Source organism: Phytophthora cinnamomi (genome assembly GCF_018691715.1).
Source record: "Phytophthora cinnamomi strain GKB4 chromosome Unknown Contig80, whole genome shotgun sequence".
Taxonomy (NCBI): Eukaryota; Oomycota; class Peronosporomycetes; order Peronosporales; family Peronosporaceae; genus Phytophthora; species Phytophthora cinnamomi.
Window position 1 is genome coordinate 182,234 of NW_027151013.1, and position 19,975 is coordinate 202,208.

The following is a 19,975-nucleotide window of genomic DNA, read 5'->3' on the forward strand; positions in this document are numbered from 1 at the left end:
TCGGCCTATTGTTGTCGGTACTGTCTGGGCCCCGGCCGCCCGGCAGATCGAGACGCTCCGGTCTCAAATAAGGCCCCCAACCCGTGCGAACCCAGTACCGATCTGTGTAGGGCCTTTCCTGGCCAACTCAACTGAGACGCTCGTGGCCGTCCCATCCTCAAGCCGCCATCGTAACGGGCTGCCGATGCTTTAACGCAGGACAATCAAGCTCGGCGCCTGCCGCACAATGCTGGCTGCCCTTAAAAATACGCCCGAACAAAGCGAGTCTCAAGGTGACGCGACTTGATGGGCGTGTAGTACGACCAAATGTGCAAAATCTCAAACCGCAGCCGTTTAGCGGGACCAGGGTCTGTACGGGAAGTATGGGAGCATGGGGGGCTGTGGAAAATGCTCAGCGGCGAACTACGACACGTTGCTCTCCTTCGCACACCAGCCGTTACTTCGCATTTTTGGTACTGCGTTTTGGTCCGGACTAGTTTTTCATCTATGGTACGCTGTACCTCCTGTAAATGACTCGTCCTCACTATGGTCTAATATTGATGTGCCCTATTTTTGGTCCTGTGCACAAAACTTGCTCAGTGTAGCCACCTGCTTCCGCCGCCGCCAGGCTGGAGCTCATTCTGCAAGACGCGCAGTCGGCCGCAAGCAGCTCAGCCACCTCCACACAGCAGCCATGAGCCTGGACCCGCGGCCCGCCGACTTCAGCGAGGGGGAGGACGAGGAGCTCATGTTCGCCTTCGAGGAGGAGCAGGAGGAGCACGCGGCCGTCGCCGTCGCCTTCTCGCCGCGGCTGCGCAGCGGGGGCTCGCGCATCTTCCACTCGATCGACGGCGTCGACGTGGAGCGGCCGGCCAACCCCATGGCCGCCGTGCTGGCGCGACGCGAGAAGGCGATGCGCAAACGCGGCCGCGACGACGAGGAGGACGAGCCGGAGGAGCCCGAGGCTCTGGACACCGAAGATCGGGCCGAGGAGAAGCCGGCGGCCCCCGTGTTCCGCCGTAAGCGCAACACGTTCGACCTGCCCACGGGCCGCGCGCGCGTGATCCGCCCCGTGGCAAAGCGGCTCAAGTCCAACGCCTACGAGCGCTCCGTCACGGCGCCAGCGTGTCTGATGGGCAACCTGTCGCTCCACCGCACGCGCGACCAGCAGCAGGACGACGCCATCCCCGAGCTGGAGAGCGAGGCCGACCACAAGAGCAACGCGCCCTTCCGCTCCGCCTCCATCAACATCCCGGACAGCTTCCAGCCCATCCACTGGCCGGGCGATGCCGCCGTGGCCTGCAGCTCCGGCCGCGAGCGCTCCCAGTCGTGCTCGTCGTCGTCTTCCTCCAAGTCGTGGGCCAGCGGCCTTGGCCTCTTCTGCCGTCGCAGCCTGGACGTGTCGTCCCCGCTCCGCGTGCACTTCAACGACCTGGTGCTGCACTCGTCCACCGGGAGTTACACGGGCTCGTGAAGGCAGCCCGAGACACCGTCGTCTTTGGCTTGTTCATCTTTCACGCAACTCACTACACTCTCCACAAAAATCCTCGACATCAACATCATGCAGAAAGCGACGCAACGGCACTTAGCACAGCTCAGCACAATTCGCCACGTCCAGTCCAGTCCTCAGCCCAGAAAAAGCCATCTTCATCGTCCAGGGCAGATCATTAAAAACAAGCGGCAGCGACTCCTAGCAGTGGAGTTTTGGCTGCCCGCCCAGCCAGTCTACGCATCTATCTATCCACACCCTCAGCAAAAAGAGGCATGCAAAGCCCCACCCACCGCCGATGCGGTGGTCCTCACCAGTTCACTCGATGGGCTATTTATTTTTGCTCTATTTTGCATGAGAAAGTAAAACAAAAACACTCCGTGGCGGTGTCGATGAACCCCACAAACACACGAACACCTCAGTGCACGGCATCTCGATCATCTTCTTCAGTTGCGTTTCGAGATGTTAAACTGATCCACTGCCAGCCATTAGCCACAGAGCTGCTGCAGCTCTGCTAGGCATTCTTGAATCGCGGGCGAAGTCACTTGACTGGCCTTCGCCGCTGTGAAGATGGCTACATGGATGCCCGCCGCCTCCTTCGTCTTGGCGTCGCCAGTCAGCGCCTGCAGCGACGGTATCGATAGAAAAGAATTCAACCAGTTAGACATCGCAGATGCAAAACATACAACTGACAAGAAACGTACCAGCGTGCCGATTGCCACGAGTGATCGCAGGATCGTGTCGTCGCCCAACTCCTGGATAGTGTACGAGCCGTTGAGCAAGTCTGCCGCCAATGAGACCACGACCACTTGGTCGTCAGGTGTCAGGGAGCCTGGAGAGGCTGCCTGTACTCGTGCAAAGCTACACAAATCATGAAAGCCACACAGAATCAGTCTCCACACCCTTGCATATTAACACAACGCAGAGCAGCACGTACTTCAGCAACACGGTCGAAAGGCTAAGCGCCACAAGCTTGTGCTGGAATGCCTGATATGATGGCAGCTTGCTCAGCACATTGGTCTTGTGAACCAGCACCGCCTTGCGGGGTGCGTCGTGCAGGAACATGTTAGCGAGCACGCGCAGTGACAGCATACGCGTCGCTACAGGAATGGCGTCTTCACCCTCCGTAGGGCCTGCATGCAGCCCCACGCTCAGAACTTGGGTGACAAGCGTGTCCAACCCAGCTTCGCCGAGTGCACTAGGGCCTTGAGGATGTACCAGCACAAGTCGGAGAAGATCCAGGGTCGGGAAGGCGAGATTCGCAGGCCACTTATCGAGTGCACTCATCAGTGTAGCAACTTCGAGAGGGGTAAACTTGCTCGAGTGGTAAAACGCGGTATCCTGCACTGTGTGTACAATCTGCTCTAGGGCGATCAGTTGCGAGTCGGTGAGAGCTGGTGTCTCCTGTGAAAAAGAACAACAAAAATGACATGATTAGCACCTCAGCCTCAGTCCTGTATCTACCTTGTCAACGTACGTTGGTTCCCTGTAGCTTGTCGTTAAACTGGCGCAGCGTGCTCATGAGCTTGGAGATTTTGGTCGTTTCGAAGGTATTGTATCCGGACTAGCAACAACAGAACGGACTTCGTCAGACACAAAACACTTGCCCTTTCAGCGAGTATTTAAGACACTTACCACCGGGAAGTATTTGTATTGCGGTCCTGCAGCAACAGGTTCACTGGCAGCAACACCAGAAGGAGCCGAATTCACGCTGTCGTTGTTTCCCAGCACAGGCGGACGGTACTCGCCGGCACGCTGCGTGATATAATCCGCAATTTCACGCAAGTACGCCTGGTCCAGCATGTGCTTGTCGATGAACTCCTGTGCTACGGTAAACGGATTTTGGCCTTGGTTGTAGCCGATCTCGAGCTTCTTTAGGCCACCCGGGAGCTCAATCTCAACGGGGATAACCATATCATACGCCTCGCCATCTACTACACCACCACCGCCAGTACCTGTCACCTCGCCAATCTGTGCAACGCATGTATGTAGGTCAGTACTACGATGCTTTCAACTACATAGCGCAATACTTCGTAAAATGACGTACATCAACCCAAGTTCTTGACGGTCCGCTCCATTGGCAGGCCCACGCTTTCGCGCCGCGCCGGAACATCTGAATCTGGCCGTCCGAGTTTCCATTCACACTAGCACGCTGGTCGTAGTCAGGAAGCGCCTCAATCTCCACCCCGCTCGGCCCGCGCGTCTTGGCGATCCGAGCCTCCTCCACTGCTGCTTGGAACGAAGCCACCGCGTCGGGTTCCACGCGCGCCGCATCGTGCGTGAACACGCGCACCACCTTGTCGTCGCACCCAGTGGCAAAGTCTCCGTTTGGCAGTGCGGTGACACACCAGAGTCCACCCGGGTGTTCCACCGTCTGCACCAGTGCTCCTTCAGGCGTCCACACGCGCACCGTGCAGTCCTCACTGGCCGAGACCAAGAAGCCGTTGCTCAGCACGGCCACGCCTAGCACGAAGCCGGGCTTGCCCTCGGCGTTCAGCGGGTGTTCCATGCTGACCACCACCGCCCCGTCCAGCGTGCGCAGCTTGATGGACCCGTCGTTGGAGCAGCTCACGAAGCCGACGTCGGGCACCAGCGCCAGCTGGCGAATGGGTCCTTGGTGGTCCGCCAGCGTCTTAGTCAGCGCGAACGTCTCCTTGGCCCAGAAGCGGAGCTTAAAGTCCGCCACGCTGTTGCCCACCTGCTGGCCCGTGGAGCCAGTGACAACCGAGCCGTCGGGCAGGCCGAGCACGCACACGCCGTTCTCGTGGCCGCTCAGCACGTGCAGACACTGGTGCGTCTCGAGGCTCCAGACGCGCGCCGTGCCGTCCCAGCTGCCCGAGAGCAGCAGCTTGCCGTCCGCTGACGTGGCCAGCGAGATGACGCCGCCTTCGTGGCCGCGCAGTAGCGCGTAGCGCTGGCCCTGCGCGTCGAAGAGGCGGATGGCCTTGTCCATGCTGCCGGTGGCGAAGCCCCCGCCGCCCAGCGCCACGCTGGCCGTGACCCAGTGCTCGTGGTCGAAGATGGTGGCGCTGTCCATGGCCACGAAGCCGCTCGAGTCGCGCAGCCACAGGCGCGCCACGGAGTCCATGGCGCCGGTCAGCAGCAGGTCGTTGGGCAGCGACGAGATGCAGCGCACCTGGACGAGGATAGCGTGGCACACAGGACGGGGCAGGAGACGCAACGAGTGTGAGCAGATAGAGGAGACGACGGAGAAGAAGATGAGAGGGACAGAAGAGAGCTACGAACCGCGCCCTCGTGCCCACGCAGCTCGCAGTTGACGTCGTACGTGGCCGCCATGTCGTCCGCGCTTCAAGAGGGGAAGATTGATTCTGAAGGGGCTTGTATTTGGGTGAAACCCGGTTAAGTGCGAGTTGAAGTTGTCCTCACGTTGATGCGCATCAATGAACGTTAGTGATCTTTTCTCACTAAAACCTGACAACTATTAATATGCAGCTGCAACATGAGCTTGGCAATAAAACGCGATTTAGTCCTTGTCGACGGGTGCTGCATCCGGCATAGTTGCCGCCCTCGCGCGGCGAGCGGCTCGACTCTGCTACAGTTTGCGGCTTTTGCGCTTCTTGTACCCCAGGATCTTCCGTTGCTGTCTCTCCGCTTCCTCTTGAAGCGCGCGAAACACGAATTCATCCTCCGCCTCCTCGTCCAGTAGAATGCGAACTTGTTCCAAACGGACCTTGTTCACCGCTTCGGCCTCTTTCTTTCTGCCGATCTCGGCCACTAGAGTGGCAAGCGCGCTCTCCCAGTCACTGATAATCGACTGCAGCTCTGTGGCTTCCTCCTCCAATTGCTGGCACCGCTCTGTTAAGCTGACATCTCCGTCGCTCTCCTTCTTGACATCGTGTTTCACCTCTGCTTCGACGCCGTTTTGGGCGCTCAGTGTGACTGCGTGAACCAAACTGTTGCGCTCCTCCCGCAAAGCACCGAATTTTGCGAGCACGTTTCTCCCTAATATACTTTCTGCGAGTTTCGGATTATTATGTATTGCCGCCTCCAGGGCTTGAACGAGTCTTTGTGACTGCACCAAAGTACCCGGCAAGCAGCTTCTGTTCGATAGCGTTGTACGTCACGATCGTATGGTAGGCTTTGCCGGCGCTCGTTTCGCTGCTGAGAGCGTTTAGAGAATCGTCCGAAATTTCGGCTTCGTCCGAGTTTGGATTGAACGGGAACTGATTCGTTGACAGGGCGTGGAAATCGATTTTGTCCGAGTTCTCGACCAATTTTTCGATCGCCCACAAAGCAGAGTTCTTTGAAAGACGGTGGAAATCCAGCAGCTTGGAGCTATCGCACATCGAGCCTACCATAATGCCGGCCCATTCCGCCGAGTTCCCACATAGACGCGGAACCCAGGCCGCTTCGATCTTACGTCCTCGCTGAAGCTCTTGCACCAAAATCTCCTAGGCCCACTCGCCAGAGTTCGCGCACAAATCTCCCATGTGGTGTGACGGATTCATGTAACTATGCATGATTCGTCAATTTCTTCATACGTAAATTGTCAATTGGTACATTAGGCGTACACGTCAATTGATAACTTGACCAATGATAGTTGAGAATAAGTTCTTGTCAATAGTTTAGCGGACGTAGCTACAACAGGGTAGTGCAGCAACATGCTAGCGACAGTTAAAACTCAATGTCACTCTTCAATTTTCCATCGTGAGCGCTAGTACCATTACATGTGGTTACGAATAATGATGTGACAAAGGTTCTTCACGCCCACAAAGCTGGGTTCATGCACAGCTTTTTGAGATAGCGTTCGCGGCAGATTACATTCCGCCTGACAACCTTGCTAGCTCATTCCGCTGCATTTCTGCACAACGCCTCATTGCTCTGAGCGATGTCAAGACCAAGCGTTCTACCTCGAAGCACAATCGTGCGCGCCCATGGCGCAGGGTTCCCGCAGGCTGTAACCACACACGCTGACGTGAGGGTCAACTGATTCCCCATCCCGAACACGGTCTTCTTGGCCCACTCCGCTGGATTTCCGCACAGCGCCGCGATGCACTCTCCTGTGACCAATTTGTCATGCGCTCTTTTCGAGCATCCTTTGAAAGCGGTCACGATTTCGCCAGCCCAGTCGCTAGGGTTCCCACACAACGCGTCCAGCTGAGAGACGTCGGGCTTGCAGCCGCCGAACTTCGGCTTGATCGCTTCTCCAGCCCGTGCCGCAGGGTTCCCACACAACTCCAGGACGCAGCCTTCGTCGAGCCTATCCAGTCTCTTCCTCACAAATACGCCAGCCCAGTCCGCAGGGTTCCCGCAGAGCGCAGCAAGATCGAGCTCGTCCATGTGGGCCACTAAAATGGCCCACATCTTCGCAGAAACGGTATCCATGGTCAGTCACTTACTCAACTGTGAAATTGAAGACTGAGCTTAACAACAATAACAACAGACCGAGTCAACTAACGGAAAATGCCAATTAGTGCACTGTATACAATCGAATTGAACTCACTTCATTCTTAGCAAGGTACACAATTAGGAGGAGGTAAACTATTACCTAGACGGAATCGTCGCAGTCCCAAATCGTGAACTCGTCCAGATTTTCGAGAAGATCCTCTTCAACATCGTTGTCATCGGAATCATCGTCTCGAGAGAGCCACTTGCGGCAAAATAGTTCTCCATAGACGTCATGGCGACTGATGTACCAATCTTGGTAACAGGGAGCGAATCCTACCGCTGCCACAGACCGAGTAACACCGTCATCAGGCACATCTTTCCGGGCTGTTTCCACACACTGAGCAACGCCTGTAACTGGAGGTTTCTTCGGGTTTCCACCTATCGTGTATTGCACGCGGTCCAACGATTTCCATTCGTTAATGATAGTCGAGAGACCTCTCGGTGCTCCTCGATCCACGTGACGACCTCCTTCTTCTCCGACATGGTCTTGGCGAGGCGGGATCCAGGCATGGTGGTTGGTGCATGTGCTTGTTGTTGACAGCAAATTGAAAACTGACAATATTTCCGCAGCGCAAGTGCCGAATGTCGTGCTCTAGGATGCCAACGTGAGGTATACTAATTGGCGTAGGTACAATAGGAATTGTATAGCCAACGAGATGATCGGATTCTACCGGGGGTATTCTATTTGGCACCGCAATACTAATTGACATTTTCCGTTACCATATCAATCACTAATGTCCACTTCAACATGGGAGAAGTCGAATGATACTGGCTCGCTATTGGCTGAAAACGTCTTCAGTATCAACTCACACCATGGCGAGCACGCCGGCGCAGTTCGACCGCGAGCTGCACGCGCGCTACTTCCTCAAGAACCTGCGCTCGCTGCCGGCGCCGTACGCGTCGCAGGACTCGCAGCGCGTGGTACTGGCCTTCTTCTGCGTGCATGGGCTGGCGCTGCTGGGGGAGCTGGGGCGGCTGGACAAGCGCCAGGTCGTGGACTGGGTGCTGAGTCTGCAGGTGCCGCCCGACTGCAGCGACGCCAGCCTCAACGCGGGAGACTGCGGCTTCCGCGGCGGCAGCTTCCTGGGCGGCGCGTTCGGCTGCGCTCCCGCTGAGTACCAGAGCGAGGTCTACGACTCGAGCAACGTCGCGGCCACCTACGCGGCGCTCTGCATCCTGCGCACGCTGGGCGACGACCTCAGCCGCGTGAACAAGGCCGCCATCGTCAGCTCCCTCAAGCACCTGCAGAACAAGAGGACTGGCTGGTACTGCACCGGTCGCAGCCGCAGCTATAGCTATAGCTTCAGACCTAGATGCAAACAGAGGTAGATTAATGGGTTGTTGTTGTTGCTGTTGCTCTGCTGCAGCTTCTCGTCCGTGAACTCCGGCTCGGAGGAGGACATGCGCTTCGTGTACTGCGCGTGCGCGGTCTCGTACATCCTGGACGACTGGTCGGGCGTGGATCTGGGGGCGATGGTGCGCTTCGTCAACTCGTGTCTGGTACGTGCGTCACCTGCGGGGGCTCGCATTTGTCGCTAACGAGGGGCGTCGTCCTGCAGAACTACGACGGAGGCATCGGCCTCAGCCCCGGAGCGGAGTCCCATGGAGGGGCGATGTTCACGGCCATCGCGTCGCTGTTCCTGTCCGGGAGGATGATGCAGCTCAACTGCGAGCAGTCGGAGCTCGTGCGGTGGCTTGTCTTCCGGCAGCAGGGCGGCTTCCAGGGCAGGTGCAACAAGACCCCGGACTCCTGCTACGCGTTCTGGAACGGAGCGACGCTCGACCTGCTAGGCAAGCACTCATTGGTGGACATCCCCAGCTGCAAGCAGTTCATCTACACTTGCCAGTTCCCCTTCGGCGGGGTGTGCAAGTACCCCGATACGGTTCCGGATGTGATGCACTCTTATCTGAGTCTTGCGTGGCTGAGCATCGCGTCAAATTCAAGCGCCAACACGGAAGAGGGCGACAAGCTGCCCAAGCTCGCGCCGTTAGACACGAAGCTTCAGGTTCCGTTCTTCCCGAAGCTGCCCGGAAATACGAGAAAGCGAGACAGCGTGTAAGCGTGTAAGCGACCTGATCAGAAGCAGGTTCGTGACAATAATGGGCATTTTCTACAACCGGTAAAATCTGTATTCAAAATTTTAGGACAAACCATGAACGCTTTATGCGACCTCTATGCGAATGCGCTGGGTATTGTCACCTGCATTGCAGCTCTTGAGCTGCAGAAGCTTGTTGCTGAGGTTGTCGAACGCCAGACAGAAGCCGATGTGTTTGACGTGCTTGACCACTTGGTTGGTGGCGTCGTAGTTCCATTTCTGGTTGCCCTCAGTGGCTACGCACGAGTATGTGTGCACGCGGCCACCCTGCCAGGGTTCGTAGGCATCCAGGCACTGCGCGTTGATCTTGGAAATCAAGCGGTTCGAGTTGGCGTCCCAGAACCAGTGCTGCTGAGAATTACCTGTTGAGGAAGCACCCACGACCGTGTCCTGCAAGGTCGGCTGCAGGTAAGAGTCGTTGGCGCTGGAGCTGTGCACCGTCACCGCTGTAGCTGACGCCGGGATCATACGCCACACCTGGTTGTTGTTGAGGTGGCACCCCCAAAGCTGAAGCTTACCAGCGCCGTTGTTGGCCGAGAGATCAGCATCAAGGCAGAATCCCGTGTGGGTCAGGTGCTTCAACTGGTTCGTGGTTGAATCCACGTTCCAGCGCTGGTTGACCTCGTTGGTGTTACACGCGTACACGTGTACGATACCGCCGTCCCAAGGCTGGTAAGCGTCAAGGCACATGTTGCTATCCTTCGCCTTGACGAGATGCGTGTTGGCGTCGTAGAACCACTGGGAGCCGCCCACGTTGGTGCCACCAAAGCCAATGGCAACGTTGTCGCCGCTGCGCACGAGTTGCGCAAAGGGCTTCGAGGACTCCATCGTGTAGAAGCGAACAGACTCGTCCGAGAACGCCCAGTTGTCGGAGATGTCGTTGGGGTCCATGAGACCCCACTGCTGATTCGGGTTGTGGGGCGAGCACCCGTACAGCTGCAGCTTGTTGTTTTGCCCGGCATCTTGGTCGAGGCAGAAGCTCTGGTGGACTGCGTGCTTGAGTTGGCCACTCGACTCCTCGAAGGTCCACTTCTGGTTGTTCTCGCTGTCCATGCAGCGGTACACGTGCACAATGCCGCCGTCCCAGGCCTGGTAAGCGTCCAGACAGCGGTCGCTGCTCTTGGAGCGTACCTGCTGCGTGGCCGAGTCGAAGAACCAAATCTGCTGCTCCTGTACCAACCAGTCGTTCGACTTGCTCGACATGTACAGACCACCATTGTTCTCCGACAGAAGCAGGTTGGTGCCAGCGTTGCGAATAGCACGAGGATCCTTCCAGCCGATGGTCAGACCCTGGAAGTTGCTCTTCATCGTGTCATCCTCCTGGAAGATGCCGAAGTCGGCCTCCACCTCCTTGCCACCGTTCGTCACGCGCCACTTGGAGTCGAAGGCAACGTACCAGTAGTAGTCGAAGGCGTGCGAGCGGGCCATCTGGAAGAAGTCCGAGAAGAATTTGGCCTGGTTGGCTGGGGACGCCACGCCTGCAGCAGGGTCGGATCCGCCCGAGCTCCAGCCCGTCTCCGAGATCACGATGCCCTTGCCCTTGCTGGCGGCCAACACACGCAGGTTCTTGAGGCGGTCGAGGGTGATGGCCGTGGCTTCGTTTACGTCTGCTTGCTCCCAGAAGGAGAACTGGTTCACGGACACGTAGTCCACCGCATCGACAATCTGCGGGTTGGCGTTGTAGACATCAATAACGTCGGCGATGGACACCCACGTGTTCTTGCCACGGCTGCGGAGGTAGTCGCGAATCTCCTTCATGTAGCTGATGGCAGTGTCAGCGTTGATCTCCTTGCGGTAGATGGTCTCGCTGCCGACGTGAAGACCAATGATGTTGCTTTCATCATAGAGACCTCGGTCAATGAGATCCGCAAGCTTGGCCTTCTCCTGCAGCAGGTAGTCATGGCTAGCAGTCGTCCAGATTCCGAGGTGAACCTTGAGTCCAGCGTTCTTGGCAGCAGGCAGCACCAGCTCTGCCTGGTTGCAGTCCACCAACGAGTAGATGCGGACCTTGTCCGTGATGCCCTTCAGAGCGAACATGTCCTTCTGCACCTCGGCCGCAGTCTTGCACTTGGCGCTGTCGGCGGCCCAGTCCGGACCCTTGCGTGTGTTGTAGTTGACGCCCTGCATCTTGACGTTGAGGGCGTTGACGCCACCGTTGAGCATGAGCACCATGGAGGCGACGAGGGTGGGGAGGAAGAGCTTCATGATGGGATGTACTAGTCGACTAGTGCTGATGGAACTAGTGGGGTGGATAGTTATCCTGCAGGGAAGACGAGTGAAGTCCAGCCGGGAGAATTGAAAATGAAGTCTCGAGGTCGCCGGGTGGCAAGCAATGCTGGTACGTGAGGGTGGCGCAGAGAAGTTTTTGTCGTCTGCTGCATCGGGATCTGCCTATCGCAACACTGCTGATCGATTGTGCTATGCCTGTCATCTGACGTGGACCTCTAACAGCAAAACGGCGATGCATTCTTTCGCATCGAGCAGCGATGCGTGTCGGTCTCCTCGAAACGATGTGGTTTTCACTGAGCGACTTTCGCGCGATCGTTGCTGACGTTGGCGTTGCTAGTCTTTCCTCGGGCGCTCGGCCAGAGTGGACTCGGTGGGGCTACTGCTGTTGTTGCTGTTGCTTCAGCCTGTCAGTTGTGCCGACTGCTGGAATATTTCTTGGATGTCGTCACCGCGTCTTTCGCTGCAAAACACTTCAAGATTCAAAATCTTCTCAATCACACACATTGCATGTAGCGGTCTTTACGTGCTTCCTGTCGAAGTTGCTTGTTGCTTGCCGAGAACCTACGCCAACAAGTACCTTCAACGCATCTGCAACGCACGCAAAATAATCAAATGGTGAGCTATCACCGTCGATGACTCACGATTAATTATAGGAAAGGCATTCCTGTGGCGATGCGCGGCGCAACAAAACCTACGAAGTCGAAAAACGTTGCTCGCATGACAGGTTCAAGACATGGATGTACTGAACTTTAGCATGGTCATCTACATGCTTCTACATCTTCTCCCCAGCTACGCTCAAATGCTAGCAGGGTTGATCACGTTCCACTGCTGGTTCGGGTTATTGGGCGAGCACCCGTACAGCTGTAGCTTGTTGCCCTGAGCCGGGTCCGTGTCAAGGCAGAAGCCCTGGTGCTTGGCGTGCTTGAGCTTGCCGGTCGAGGCCTCGAACGTCCACTTCTGGTTCACCTCGTTGTCCATGCAGCGGTACACGTGCACGATGCCAGCATTCCACGGCTGGTACGCGTCGAGGCAGCGGTCACTGCTCTTTGAGCGTACCTGCTGCGTGGCTGAGTCGAAGAACCACACCTGCTGCTCTTGCACGAGCCAGTCGGCCGACTTGGACGACATGTACACGTTGCCGTTGTTCTCAGACAGCAGCAGCTTCGTGCCGGCGTTGCGAAGGGCACTAGGGTTCTTCGTGCCGATCGTAAGGCCGCGGAAGTTGCTCTTCATCGTGTCGTCCTCCTGGAAGATGCCGAAGTCGGCCTCCACCTCCTTACCACCGTTCGTCACACGCCACTTGGAGTCGAACGCGACGTACCAGTAGTAGTCGAAGTTGTGTGAGCGGGCCATTTGGAAGAAGTCCGAGAAGAATTTGGCCTGGTTGGCTGGGGACGCCACGCCTGCAGCAGGGTCGGATCCACCTGAGCTCCAACCCGTCTCGGAGATAACAACCTTTTTGTTCTTCTTGGCCGCCAGAACACGCAGGTTCTTGAGGCGGTCGAGTGTAATGGCCGTGGCTTCGTTTACGTCTGCTTGCTCCCAGAAGGAGAACTGGTTCACGGACACGTAGTCCACCGCGTCTACAAGCTGCGGGTTGGCGTTGTAGATGTCAATGACATCGGCGATCGTGACGGGGGTGTTCTTGCCACGACTGCGAATGTAGCTGCGGATCTCGTTCATGTAGCTGATAGCAGTGCTCGGCGTGATCTCCTTGCGGTAGATGGTTTCGCTGCCAACGTTAAGCCCGATGACGTTGTTGTCGTAGAGACCCTTGTCAATCAGACCAGCGAGCTTGGCCTTCTCCTGCAGCAGGTAGTCATGGCTAGCAGTCGTCCAGATTCCGAGGTGAACCTTGAGTCCAGCGTTCTTGGCAGCAGGCAGCACCAGCTCTGCCTGGTTGCAGTCCACCAACGAGTAGATGCGGACCTTGTCCGTGATGCCCTTCAGAGCGAACATGTCCTTCTGCACCTCGGACGCAGTCTTGCACTTGGAGCTATCGGGAGCCCAATCCGGGCCCTTACGCGTGTTGTAATTGACGCCGGGCATCTTGACGTTGAGGGCGTCAGCACCGTTGAGCATGAGCGCCACGGAGGCGACGAGGGTGGGCAGGAAGAGCTTCATCGTGGACGGAATGTACTAGTCGATCAGCGAGCGCGGCTAGTGGTAATTCTCCTCGGGAAGACGAGTGAAGTCCAGCCGGGAAAATTGGAAGTGAGAGCTCGGGCGCTGAATGACACGAACCGCGCGCGCTGTGGTCAGTGCCATAGAGGAGATCTGCTATCGTCTGTTGCTGTGCGTGCGTGGGCGCACGTAACGCCGATCTCTACTAGATCATCTGGCTTTCGACCCGCTCTAACAGCAAAACACGCAACAGCGGAATCGGTGCGACGCATCTGAGTGGTGCCCAAGGCCACCGTCATGACCCTATTGTAGCGGAACACCATCTCCATGCCATACATATCACTAATAACGCTGTTCTCGCCATGCTTCCCGGATGCAGTGCTCTGACACCAATGGTGGCGCTGTTGCTCACCGTTTGTCGCGATCACATGCTCCTAGACGTTGAAGTGATCCGAAAGCGAATGGATGGATATTTTGCAGAGGCGGTCCTCTTGACGTCGTACTACAGTACATGTACATGTATTATAATCCACAATGCCACGCTCGATCTCGGTGATGAGCGCAAGTCTTCCATTGCACGCTGCTAGTAGACCCGTTGTACTGGGTGGGCACACCAAGGTGTTGCTGCTCGTAGGAATGTAATTGACCCACGCTGCGTTCTCCGAACGATTTCCTGCTTTCGACACCGCGAACTGAAGCAGGAACTTTCGCTGAGCAAACGTACGTGCTTTTGGCGTTACCGCTCTGTAGTCTTTCGTGAACCAAACCGTTAGATCGCTGAAAGTACATGTTCAAGTGGAGCCTGTCGTTTGGATTAACCGAGATAGCAAATGCACTGTGACGAGGCTCACTTCAGCTTCAACTGTGCTGCTGGGGCAGAAATGAACGCAAACAGGCACACGAAGCGCACCGGAGGCTACAAGCTTAAGATTCGGGTCCAGAAATGATGGCGTCGCTCACATTATTTTTTTATTCTACTGAACCCCTACGTACAAGCGCGCTTAGATGTTCGCCGGGTCGATGATGCTCCACTTCTGGTTCGGGTTGTTGGGCGAGCATCCATACAGCTGTAGCTTGTTGCCCTGAGCCGGGTCCTGGTCGAGGCAGAAGCCCTGGTGGACCGCGTGCTTGAGCTTGCCCGTCGACTCCTCGAAGGTCCACTTCTGGTTGTTCTCGCTGTCCATGCAGCGGTACACGTGCACAATGCCGCCGTCCCAGGCCTGGTAAGCGTCCAGACAGCGGTCGCTGCTCTTGGAGCGTACCTGCTGCGTGGCCGAGTCGAAGAACCAAATCTGCTGCTCCTGTACCAACCAGTCGTTCGACTTGCTCGACATGTACAGACCACCATTGTTCTCCGACAGAAGCAGGTTGGTGCCAGCGTTGCGAATAGCACGAGGATCCTTCCAGCCGATGGTCAGACCCTGGAAGTTGCTCTTCATCGTGTCATCCTCCTGGAAGATGCCGAAGTCAGCCTCCACCTCCTTGCCACCGTTCGTCACGCGCCACTTGGAGTCGAAGGCAACGTACCAGTAGTAGTCGAAGGCGTGCGAGCGGGCCATCTGGAAGAAGTCCGAGAAGAATTTGGCCTGGTTGGCTGGGGACGCCACGCCTGCAGCAGGGTCGGATCCACCCGAGCTCCAGCCCGTCTCCGAGATCACGATGCCCTTGCCCTTGCTGGCGGCCAACACACGCAGGTTCTTGAGGCGGTCGAGTGTAATGGCCGTGGCTTCGTTTACGTCTGCTTGCTCCCAGAAGGAGAACTGGTTCACGGACACGTAGTCCACCGCATCGACAATCTGCGGGTTGGCGTTGTAGACATCAATAACGTCGGCGATGGACACCCACGTGTTCTTGCCACGGCTGCGGAGGTAGTCGCGAATCTCCTTCATGTAGCTGATGGCAGTGTCAGCGTTGATCTCCTTGCGGTAGATGGTCTCGCTGCCGACGTGAAGACCAATGATGTTGCTTTCATCGTAGAGACCCTTGTCAATCAGACCAGCGAGCTTGGCCTTCTCCTGCAGCAGGTAGTCATGGCTAGCAGTCGTCCAGATTCCGAGGTGAACCTTGAGTCCAGCGTTCTTGGCAGCAGGCAGCACCAGCTCTGCCTGGTTGCAGTCCACCAACGAGTAGATGCGGACCTTGTCCGTGATGCCCTTCAGAGCGAACATGTCCTTCTGCACCTCGGCCGCAGTCTTGCACTTGGCGCTGTCGGCGGCCCAGTCCGGACCCTTGCGTGTGTTGTAGTTGACGCCCTGCATCTTGACGTTGAGAGCGTCGGCGCCACTGTTGAGCATGAGCACCACGGAGGCGATGAGGGTGGGGAGGAAGAGCTTCATGATGGGATGTACTAGACGGCTAGTGGTCGAGTCTTCGAGGTGGGGTAAATCTTCGCAGAGGAGCTAACGCCTTGCCGAAGAAATTGAAAGTGATCGCTGAACAGCATGAAGCTCCAACGGATCACGTCGCGCAACGCAGGAAGTTCCGCATGATCGGTACAATTGGCACAAACGACTCGCCCAGCTGGGCCCCCGAGAAAAGGGAATTGGCTTTGCCTGTGCAGGAGAACTGAATATTTGCGGTCGTGCGATACAACGCCATGGGAACGCCGCAATTACCAGGATTCTTGTTGCCAAGCTCGCGTGTCGATTGCGGTCATGCGGTTGCGATTCCCAGGCTGCGAGGTCAAAAGCCCTTCGGTAATGGAGGACACCAAGGTGACACCCATCCCAAGCCATGCCACCTTTTTGCAGTTCGACGAGCGCTGCGGTGCCGGCGATCGAGAGGGATCATCGTTTCGATCACCACCTCTGCTCAACAACCGAACACGTACGCATTGCATTGCATTTTTAATGTCACACTCGTCCACACGAACAAACTCTCTTCTATACCGTCAGCAATGTAGCAATGCACTCGCAGATGATTGTGCTCGCCACGCTGTCTGTGTCTGACGGTGCGACGAACTTCGCTGCGCGTGCTCCAGTGTCCCCGCACAACCGCACAAGAACAGGAGGATTCTTGTAAGCCCGAGCGAGTGTACACCACAGCAACAGGTCTTCGGGTTGCAGCGGATCACAAGCTTATTATGACTGAAGTGAGTGAAAATCCCGACCTTCAAGAGGACGAGAACTACTCTCTTCTTACAACGACCACGATCGATCTCGCGAGCAAAATGAGAAGACGATACACCTTGTGTAAATAGCGCAGCTACACTGCCGGCAGTAGATCGAGCACTTCAAAGCGACCACTTCAACTTACGGTATTTCCATCTTCGTACTTAGCGCCGAGCCAATCGCGCGCCGGAAGATCTGCCAAGAGCTCCGCTTAGAGCAGCAATGGCGGAGGACCAGCCCCCGGAGGACGCGGAGGCGTGGCGGAAGTCGGACGCAGGCGAGGGCGACGCGCAGGACGAGGACAACCCGTTCTCGCAGTACTACGGCATGCTGCTGCACCAGCAGAACATGCTGCAGGACCACGTGCGCACGGGCACGTACGAGCGCGCCATGCTGGCCAACCCGTCAGACTTCCGCGACAAGGTGGTGCTGGACGTGGGTACGGGCTCGGGCATCCTGGCCTTCTTCGCCGTCAAGGCCGGCGCGCGCAGGGTGTACGCCGTGGAGCTGAGCAGCATGGCTGAGTGCGCGCGCGAGCTGGTGGCCGCCAACGGGCTCAGCGAGCGCATCACGGTCATCCGGGGCAAAATGGAGGAGGTGGAGCTGCCCGAGCAGGTGGACGTGGTGGTGTCCGAGCCCATGGGCTTCTTCCTCGTGCACGAGCGCATGCTCGAGACCTTCGTGGCGGCTGGCAAGAAGTGGCGGCGGCCGGCGCCCGGCTTCAAGATGTTCCCGTCCACCGGCACCATGTTCGTGGCGCCCTTCTCGGACGACGGCATCTACCGGGAGCAGATGGCCAAGGTGGCCTTCTGGCAGCAGCAGGACTTCTACGGGGTCAACCTCTCGAGTCTGCGGGCTCGAGCCATGGACAACCACTTCTCGCAGCCCGTGGTCGGCTACTTCCCGCCGGAAATCCTCCTGAGCTCGCGCCCGGCCGAGCACGTGCTCGACTTTGCTGATGTCACCAAGGAGCAGCTCGACACCTTCGACTTCCCGTTCCACTTCGTGGTGGAGAGGACGGCCATCATGCACGGCCTCGGCTGCTGGTTCACCGTCGACTTCCTGGGCTCCGACGCGCGCGTGGTGCTCAGCACGGCTCCTCATGACGCAGGAACGCATTGGTACCAGTGCCGACTGCTCCTCACCACTCCAGTCGCAGTCAACGCTTCGCAGAGTGTCAGCGGCAATCTTCACTTTGTGGCCAACAAGAAATTCAGCTACGATATTGATATCGAAGGTGCGCTGTGGTTGCTCTATCTCACCTGTACGTTCGATTTGCCCCTGACTGACGTTCGTTCTCGGTTGATAGTTCGCTTGGACGGCACCTCAATCGTGTCACGGAATCATGTTCGGTTGCACGACCAAATGTACCATTATCTCTACTCTCCTGGAGGTGGTTCTGCGGGAGCGACCGGGGCTGACGGACATTGATGCACCTGCTATAGCGTGCTCGCACGGGTATTTGTCTTTTAGCTGTGCAAAACTCTTTGAAGTGGAACATGAGATAGATGGCTTCACACGTCAACCAAATGAAGATCGATCATCCAGACAAGAGGAATCGCTCATGCGGTTGAAAATATGAGCTAAATATCATGACGCATATATAGGGAATAGGGAGATCGCAGCAGGCTGCTACCGGGCGCTGCCTCAAACATCCATGATGTGGTCGATCGCCTTCCTCACACAGGGATCGAAGGCGGCACTTGAGGCAGCGGCTGCAGTCTTCTGCGTTTTGGGAGAGCTGCCGTTGGCCATTTGAACCGGATACACTTCCATGTCGGGGACGACTTTGGTCGGTGGAATACCCACGCCCTCGTACAGCACGTTGTCTGGGCTGAAGATCCGCTGGTGCGGAATCTCAACGGTCCAGTAATTCGGTAAACGTAGCTGGCGCGTGGGTGACAAACTTCCCGCGGTGGCAGCACCAATGCGGCACGTAAGGGGGCGCTTCATAAGTGACAGACACAACAACTCCGCCGTGCTGGTTGCAATCGGAAACACACACAAACAACGGCCTCATTAGATCATCAACAGCAGCACGAGACCCTCAGCCAGAACTTCCCTTACCCGCGAGTGTATTGGCTCTGGAGCACAGCCAGCGGACCGCGGTAGCGCGAGCAGCGCGAGGTGTACGGGATGTAGTATTTCTTCCTCTTGGAGAATTTCGGCATGGTGCCAGGTAGTTTCTCGTCCGTCGAGAAGGCCAGCGCCGCTTTGTTCTCGCTGGCGAAGAACGACGCCACCGTCAGTGCAGCAACGTGCGTTCCCCCACCTTGGTTGAAGCGCAGGTCCAAGATGAGCCCGTCCACATCGCCCAAGCCCAGCAAGATGGCCTCCAGCGACCAGCGCATGGACTCCAGGTCGTAGATCTCGGGCACAGGCACGGCGGAGCTGCCGGCTAGAGCGCCGCCTTTGCCGTCCACCTCCAGCAGCGTCTGCCCACTTTTCGCCACGGGTCCTCCTCTCGTCCACGACGGCATGAGGGCGTCCACTCGGGGCAGCGGGAACTCCACGAAGCCCTGCATGGCCGTGAGGCAGATATACCCGATCCTCCAGCCTGGGCACGTCTCGGCGTTCAGGATGCCGCACACGAAGCGGTCGTTGGCGATCCTGCGGCCGCCGTGCGTCAGGTGCTCGCGCTCGATGGCAGCCAGCGTGCGCTGCTGGAACTTGAGCGCCGCCGCCGCGGGCAGCGTGTGGCCGCGCGCCGTGAGTGTGCGCGGGCCCGGGGTGGCCCGCGAGACCGCCAGCGACGGGTCGTCGCACAGCGAGACGCTCTCCTGCAGCGCGATCCACAGGTCGTCGTCGCTGGTGGCGGGCTGGATGGCGTCTCCGAAGAGCTGGCGCACGAGCTGCCAGTCCACGCGCCGCGGCTCCAGCGCCGCGTAGTGGTCCTGCACGGCGCGCCAGAAGCTGCGGAAGGTCAGCGCCGGATCGCGCGAGTACGTGACGCGCGCGAAGATGGCGCGCAGCAGCTCCAGGAACAGCCGCAGCAGGATGCCGTGCAGCGCCATGAGCAGCACCAGCGCGCCGCCCAGCACGGGCACGTGGCGCCGCAGGAAGCTCACGGGCAGGATGGCCGCGGCCTCGTACAGCTCCAGCGGCCACAGGATCAGCAGCTGCAGCAGCGCGTCGGGCGCCAGCAGCCAGTGCAGCAGCGACCACGGCTTGAGCATTGGGTCGGGAATTCTGAAGTGAGTGAAGTGCCGTGGTGAGGCCGCGGTGTCGAAGGACGGGCCAGAATGGTGTGCACACACGAAGTTGAAGTTGTCGGCGATGGTGAGCGTGGCTTTTAGATAGTCGTGTGGTACGTGCAGTCTGCACTTGTCCCCTATCCATACGCGACGACGTTCATCGATGTTCGTAGTGCGGTGCCGCATTTGGGCTTTGTCCATGCCTCCTTGCTCTATGAAGTGATCTCATTTGAGTTTCGGGGGCAGGCGTGGGTGTGTCTACGTATACAAAGCAGATCAGCGCAGCGAGAGCACTCGGGGACACGGTCATAGATAAGTTGATTTCGTTAGCTGGCTGGCGGGTGG

At 57.7% G+C, this 19,975-nt stretch overlaps 8 protein-coding genes across 8 annotated transcripts; 3 read left to right on the plus strand and 5 right to left on the minus strand.

The window, feature by feature from the left end:
* Positions 1-673: 673 nt before the first annotated feature.
* IUM83_16113 (Cytoplasmic dynein 1 heavy chain 1) lies at positions 674-1,453 on the plus strand (the record flags this gene model as incomplete). Its single annotated transcript, XM_067940975.1, has 1 exon — positions 674-1,453. One exon carries the CDS (start codon positions 674-676, stop codon positions 1,451-1,453), a length of 780 nt encoding a protein of 259 aa, XP_067785407.1.
* A 503-nt stretch (positions 1,454-1,956) lies between these two features.
* On the minus strand, positions 1,957-4,765 carry IUM83_16114 (putative phospholipase A-2-activating protein; the record flags this gene model as incomplete). Its single annotated transcript, XM_067940976.1, has 7 exons — positions 1,957-2,091; positions 2,173-2,329; positions 2,406-2,872; positions 2,946-3,032; positions 3,104-3,439; positions 3,516-4,604; positions 4,715-4,765. 7 exons carry the CDS (start codon positions 4,763-4,765, stop codon positions 1,957-1,959), a joined length of 2,322 nt encoding a protein of 773 aa, XP_067785426.1.
* Positions 4,766-5,021: 256 nt separating this feature from the next.
* Positions 5,022-5,363, minus strand: IUM83_16115 (uncharacterized protein; the record flags this gene model as incomplete). Its single annotated transcript, XM_067940977.1, has 1 exon — positions 5,022-5,363. The coding sequence occupies one exon, from the start codon at positions 5,361-5,363 to the stop codon at positions 5,022-5,024; it is 342 nt and encodes a 113-aa protein (XP_067785425.1).
* A 2,327-nt stretch (positions 5,364-7,690) lies between these two features.
* Positions 7,691-8,937, plus strand: IUM83_16116 (Geranylgeranyl transferase type-1 subunit beta; the record flags this gene model as incomplete). Its single annotated transcript, XM_067940978.1, has 3 exons — positions 7,691-8,142; positions 8,245-8,377; positions 8,437-8,937. 3 exons carry the CDS (start codon positions 7,691-7,693, stop codon positions 8,935-8,937), a joined length of 1,086 nt encoding a protein of 361 aa, XP_067785424.1.
* Positions 8,938-11,997: 3,060 nt separating this feature from the next.
* IUM83_16117 (glucan endo-1) lies at positions 11,998-13,326 on the minus strand (the record flags this gene model as incomplete). The annotated part of the gene is made up of 1 exon (XM_067940979.1): positions 11,998-13,326. One exon carries the CDS (start codon positions 13,324-13,326, stop codon positions 11,998-12,000), a length of 1,329 nt encoding a protein of 442 aa, XP_067785451.1.
* A 1,001-nt stretch (positions 13,327-14,327) lies between these two features.
* Positions 14,328-15,662, minus strand: IUM83_16118 (glucan endo-1; the record flags this gene model as incomplete). Its single annotated transcript, XM_067940980.1, has 1 exon — positions 14,328-15,662. The coding sequence occupies one exon, from the start codon at positions 15,660-15,662 to the stop codon at positions 14,328-14,330; it is 1,335 nt and encodes a 444-aa protein (XP_067785422.1).
* A 996-nt stretch (positions 15,663-16,658) lies between these two features.
* On the plus strand, positions 16,659-17,867 carry IUM83_16119 (Histone-arginine methyltransferase; the record flags this gene model as incomplete). The annotated part of the gene is made up of 2 exons (XM_067940981.1): positions 16,659-17,673; positions 17,746-17,867. 2 exons carry the CDS (start codon positions 16,659-16,661, stop codon positions 17,865-17,867), a joined length of 1,137 nt encoding a protein of 378 aa, XP_067785419.1.
* A 216-nt stretch (positions 17,868-18,083) lies between these two features.
* Positions 18,084-19,612, minus strand: IUM83_16120 (s41 family peptidase; the record flags this gene model as incomplete). Its single annotated transcript, XM_067940982.1, has 2 exons — positions 18,084-18,417; positions 18,504-19,612. The coding sequence occupies 2 exons, from the start codon at positions 19,610-19,612 to the stop codon at positions 18,084-18,086; spliced, it is 1,443 nt and encodes a 480-aa protein (XP_067785486.1).
* Between the last annotated feature and the right edge of the window lie 363 nt (positions 19,613-19,975).